At 45.3% G+C, this 6000-nt stretch overlaps 1 protein-coding gene across 9 annotated transcripts in view; it reads left to right on the top strand.

Moving 5' to 3' along the window:
* The first annotated feature begins 4858 nt into the window (after nucleotides 1-4858).
* The window catches only part of ptprt (protein tyrosine phosphatase receptor type T), a 96834-nt gene continuing 95692 nt past the window's right edge, over nucleotides 4859-6000 (top strand). For all 9 annotated transcript variants that reach the window (XM_037252481.1, XM_037252478.1, XM_037252477.1 and 6 more), the window contains exon 1: nucleotides 4859-5273. In XM_037252481.1, the coding sequence (XP_037108376.1) occupies nucleotides 5186-5273 (88 nt within the window). In that variant the 5' untranslated portion in view covers nucleotides 4859-5185. The remainder of the gene's footprint in view (nucleotides 5274-6000) is intronic.

The raw sequence follows: 6000 nt of genomic DNA, 5'->3' as shown, positions 1-6000 counted from the left end.
AACGTTGCGCGTTCCCTTCTCTTCCGGGGGGGGGGGCTAATTGGACGTCGAGCGCAGCGCGTTCGCTTCTCTCCCGGGGGGGGGGGGAGGCGGCTAGTGTGACGTCAAATCAAACGCTGCGCGTTCGCTTCTCTTCCGGGGGGGGGGGCTAATCGGACGTCAAGCGCTTTGTGTGGCGGGCTCCATCTAGTGTGGAAACTGAGAAGTGCTCAAGGTGTTGTGCGGGCCACATTCAATTATGTTTTCAGAATTTGCTGCGGGCCAATAAAAACTGGACCGCGGGCCGCAGTTGGCCCGCGGGCCGTAGTTTGGACACCCCTACTTTAGAGGTCCGTATACTATTAATGTATTATTTACATGTTTGAAACAATTATTTAATGTTCCAATGATAAAATATGCTCTTAAATGGTTTCATATACATTTATTGACACACAAAAAATGTACAGATAAAAAAAAATAGAAAAAAAAAAGTACAGATGAGAGGGTGACCCGTACTTCGCGGATTTCACTTATCGCGGGTGGTTTTTGGAACCAATTATCCGCGATAAAAAAGGGATTACTGTAGACCTAATTTAAACGTCTATTTTAGGTCTACACATAGACCTAATTTAGACGTCTATTTTAGGTCTATAAAATAACCTAAAATAGATGTCTATATCAGGTTACAGAAATAACCACTTCACATGTACGAATCAATATTGTTGTTAAAAACAAAGCCAAACTTCTGTACATTATTTGTAAAATTTGCAGCTGGTTGAGACTTTAAAATTTCAAAATGTGATCATATTTGATGTTTTTTATTTAGACGTCTATTTTAAGTCTATACATAGACCAATTTTAGACATCCAAATGAGGTCTATACGTAGACCAGACATCTAATAGACATCTATGGCTGACAGGGTACAAATTTGTCAGATCATTTTGCCAGACCCTGTATATGCCGTTATCGATGACAAATCCGCGGGACTGTTGTAATCTTGAGGCATGCCTTGCAGAGATTAAACAATGGATGTCTCAATTTCCTACGTCTTAACCCAGGTAAAACTGAGATGTTGATCATTTGTCCTGCTTGTTATCACCACTTATTTAAGGAAACCACTATAAATATTGTCAGGAAATAATTGGAGCAAGGCGACCAAATGCAGCTTGGACCAGGGTTTATTGAAGGGAAGTGGGCGAACACAGACACAGGCGGGATAGAGACTCACGGCCAGCAGACAGGCAAACGGAAGTCCACTCGGACACGGAACAGAACCTGACCGTGAGCCTCCAGATAAGACCGGGGGGGAACTGGACGACAGGAACACAAGGCGTGGACAGGAACCGAAAACAACAGTAGACACCGACAAGGAGGAACACACGGGCAGGGTTTAAATACATGAGACGAGAGGAAGCAGGTGACAGACAATTACGGTAACGAGAGGGGTGTGGCTGGGTTAAGTTGCCGGCCGAGTGTGCTCTGCCGCGGCACATGACAAATATGGATAAATGTACTATCACTCATAGTGATACTGTAACTAATCTCGGGGTTATATTTGACCAAATGCTCTCCTTTCAAAAACGCATTAAGAACATAACTAGAATTGGGTTTTTTCACCTCCGTAATATTGCTAAGATTCGTCCGATTCTTTTGACTTTGATGCGGAAACTATTATACATGTGTTTATTATGTCGTGCCTTGACTACTGTAACGCATTATTCTCTGTTCCTCCTAAATCCAGCATTAAAAGTCTACACTTAGTACAAAATGTTGCGGCGAGACTGCTCACACGGACGAGAAAATTTGATCACATTATAAATGTCAGGTCTAAGTACCATCAGACATTAAACCACACGCTGGAAGGAAGAGGAGAAGACAACTAGAACAGGTTTACTCGCGAGGAGAACGATAGAGAAAGGAAACTCAGTTACAATCTCCATCAATTCTGAGTCCTTACTTCACGTGCATGTTTTGGTTGCCCTGGTTACAGAGGCGTTGCTACACTAAAGGGAGGGGAGATTGTGTCTGTAGCAACGCTGATTAGCTAAGGAATGTAGTGTGGTGTGAATTAGCACTTCATTGTCGGTCCGTGACCCCCGCAGAATTTGTCCTCTTTCCTCAACCAGCTGTTCTTCTCCCATGGTTGGCTGACTCGTCCTCGAGTGTGATCAGATAACTTGAATTGCCGCTTTCCTGTGGAACAATGCAACTAAACCTTTGCTAACTTTATCTACTTGGTAAATTAACACACAATAATAATGAGTAACTTGTCCTAAACACTCAACAAACATTGAGTAAATATGGGATAACTTGTATGCAACTACTTCAAACTGTATATAACACTTAACAAAGAAAAACAGTTCTGATCAACAACAATCTATGAACCAAACACACAGTTAACTAAAAGGAATGAAGTTTCTTTGAACCAAATAAGAACATTTCGCCTATGCAAATAAGCTCTGCTCATTGTTAGTGAAGGCCTCTTACAGGAACAAAAACACACACACAACATAAGAACAGGAAGGATACATATGGCTGACAGGGATCAAAAGACATCCCTGTCACTAAAGAGGAAGAACCTAGATAAAAGGAAAGTCATAAACTCGTAAAGACAAGGCCTCCAGGTCTGGCAGGCCAAGGCTTCACTTAAATTATTCCAACAATTAGTTTTATTACAATTACAATATTAGTCAACTTACATTGGCTCCTGGTCCATATAAGATGTGACTTGAAGGTTCTTCTATTAACCTATAAATCACTGGATGACTTAGCACCTTCGTATCTCATCGACCTAGTTGTTCCTTGCGTTCCGTCCCATAACCTCCGCTCGCAAAACACTAGTCTTTTAGTGACCCCGAGGGCCAAAAGGAAGTCTGCAGGGTCTAGAGCAGGGGTCTCAAACTCCAGTCCTCGGGGGCCGCATTCCTACATGTTTTCCAAGTTTCCCTCGTTAAACACACCTGATTCAAATGATCAGTTCATTCTCACGTTCTGCAGGAGCCGGATAATTGAATCAGATGTGTTTAACGAGGGAAACTTGGAAAACATGTAGGAATGCGGCCCCGGAGGACTGGAGTTTGAGACCCCTGGTCTAGAGCATTTTCTATTCGGGCTCCAGAGCTTTAGAATGCCCTACCAATAGATATCAGAACTGCTACCTCAGTAGAAACATTTAAGACATGATTAAACACACATTTTTATGCCATGGCCTTTAATTAATGAACCTGTGGTGGCTGATTTGGCTGGAGTTTGTATTTTCGCTTCCCCCCGGCTGCGGAGGGGGTTAGGTGACACCCAAACTGATAACGGCTGTCTGGATTTCTCGTGGACCAATCGGGATGAGGGAACTGCAGCGGATTACCACCCTCAAAGACACTGCCAGGACAATTGAGGGCACCTCCTGCAGCTCTTCACTTTGAATTGGACATCCACTTTTTCTTTGGATTGTTTTATATTATGTGTTCTATGTGCCCTCTCTGCATCCATTGCAGCCTGGTCATCCTGGAAGGGGGATCCTCCCATCTGTGGTCTCTTCTCAAGGTTTCTCATTTTCCCCCCAACAGGGGTTTTCTGAGTTTTTCCTTGCCCTCCTGGGAGTTTAAGATCAGGGGATGTTTGAGAGTAATTGTCAATTTTTGTACATGTGGAGCCCTTTGAGACTTGCTTGTGATTTAGGGCTATATAAATAAACTTGACTTGACTTGACAGTCCTAACGGCCCCATGAGGGAAATCATAGCAACGTTTTGGCCCGCGATGAAAACGACTTTGACGCACGCAGACTTGTAAGGTGTCGCCATCATGACGGGACGTTTGTCCTCACTAATGGAGCTGACTTTGAGACGTGTGTGTGTGCCATGTTGATCATTGCACATGTGTGTTTGCCTGCCGAGTTTCAAGCCTTTCACAAGTATCTGAAAGGATCTCAGAGGACTTCAGGATTTGTCCTTGACCCCCTCCACCCCCAATATCAGCATTGAAAAACATTGAAAACAGAGCTGACGCGCACACTCACACTCACACAAAAGCTGCCAAGGCATCCATTTGTCCTCATGCGCGACATTATTGTGTGACCTCTTGGATGTTTTCGCCCGTTGCTGCTCGGTAGCGTTTGTTGTTTTTGTGATTACTCGACAGCGAGGCGAGCTCCGGCGTCTTTGGCGGCTGCTCCATCCCGATGTCGACCTTGAGTGGACGGTACGGCGCAGAGAGACGTGCGAGCGGGCAGACCAAGGACACGTGCGTTGTCGCCGCCGGGACAAAACTGGTTGCTAGGGAGACTCCAAAAGCATCACCGTGGCGTCATTGACACGCCGTCTTTGTTTTCGTCCTGCGGTCACTTTCAGCTTGGGGGGCCAGGGGGGCTTTTTGTTTCCGGGCGTTGAGTTCTTGTTTGACTTGAGGGCCTGTTAACATTTCAAATGAGGCTGTGCATGCATATGTTTGAATTGGGCTTCCAAACGACGCAAGAAGCATTTCCACTCTGGGTTCGCAGTCCAACCAAGACGACCACGCGCTTTGCAAATGAAACTTTGGGGACAAGACACTTAGCGGCTGCTCAATTAGGCTTTAAGGCTGAAAAGGGATTCCAAGCAAGGCTCAGGCTTGAAAATTACTCAGCTGACTCCTTCTTTTTTTTTCTTTCCTTCCTATTTTCTTTCCTATTTTCCTTCCTTCCTTCCTTCCTTCCTTCCTTCCTTCCTTCCTTCCTTCCTTCCTTCCTTCCTTCCTTCCTTCCTTCCTTCCTTCCTTCCTTCCTTCCTTCCTCGCTTCCCTCCTCATTCCAAGGTGTTTTGAAATTACGCTCTTATTTTGAAACCGTGCGCGGTGGAATCTATCAGCTGATCTTTCCTCCGCGCGCGACCAGCGGACGCGAGCGCGCTGGGCACCAGAGGTACGCGAGCAGCCGCCGCCTCCTCCAGCAGTCAGACCAACCAAACCCACTCAGGCAGTCAGTCAGTCACTCAGGCAGGCAGCCAGTCAATTGGCGCGCAAACACATCGTTCTCTGCGCCACTTTCACCTTTGATGCAAATGTGACACTCAAATCCATCCCTTGGATTTCCAGCGGATTTTGTTTTTTTCTGTTTATTCTTTTTGTTTTTTTGGGCGGTGGTGGGGAGTACAAAAGCGAGGAGTCGTGAGCATGTGAAGCAAGTTACACGAATGAAAGGATCCAAAACGAAGACTGAATAAGAAAAAGAAGAGATGGACGCGGGCAGTCACGTGCTGATTTGGCGCCTACTTTTCGTCTGCTTGATGCCTTTGGAACTTACTGGCGCGCAGTTTTTCCCAGGTGAAGTCATGACTACATCATCATAATTATCATTAGGATTTTGATATTTGGAAATGCCGCTACGAATTGTCACCCAGTCAAATATCTTAGCTTTTCTGACAATTGTTCTCAATCTCTCTCTCTCTCTCTCTCTCTCTCTCTCGCTCTCGCTCTCGCTCTCGCTCTCTCGATCTCTGTCCATCTGTCCGTACTTTTACCAATTTCTATCTGTCCGTCTGCAAACTTTGTGGTTGTTTTTCCTGACACCTTCTGCTTGATATTCGGCCCACGTTTTCACGAGGTGCATGCAGATCCGCCCCCCCTCCGTGTTTCCTCCGAGGAATATTGTGACACTTGTTTCCATTTATCACATTTGCTAGGCGTTCATTTCATTTGGTACAAAATGAGAGCAATATCAGTCTACTTGAATTGGTGCGGATAGTTTGTTTGTTTGTTTGTGCATGCGCGCGTGTGCGTGTGTTTGCGTGTGTTTACGCGCGTGCAGGCAAGACTGCCTGTTTTCGCAGCTTTGGACGAGTTGTTGCATCTGCAACAAACTTATTTTGTGTCGTCAGGGGGCAGTAGTAACCCATCAAATTTCCCACCCCAGCACGTCGTCTTGTTTTTCGACGTTTCTCGTCTTGGAAATGTTCCAAAGTGATTGTTGTGTGACAACCGACTGCTTTTTATTCACAATATTCAATTGCGTTTCTTGAGTAAAGCACAAAACACTTGAAACTTTGTTTGG

This window comes from Syngnathus acus, chromosome 5 (assembly GCF_901709675.1).
Source record: "Syngnathus acus chromosome 5, fSynAcu1.2, whole genome shotgun sequence".
NCBI lineage: Eukaryota > Metazoa > Chordata > Actinopteri > Syngnathiformes > Syngnathidae > Syngnathus > Syngnathus acus.
Note: the sequence above shows the minus strand (reverse complement) of the source record. Positions and strands in the feature narration are given on the sequence as shown.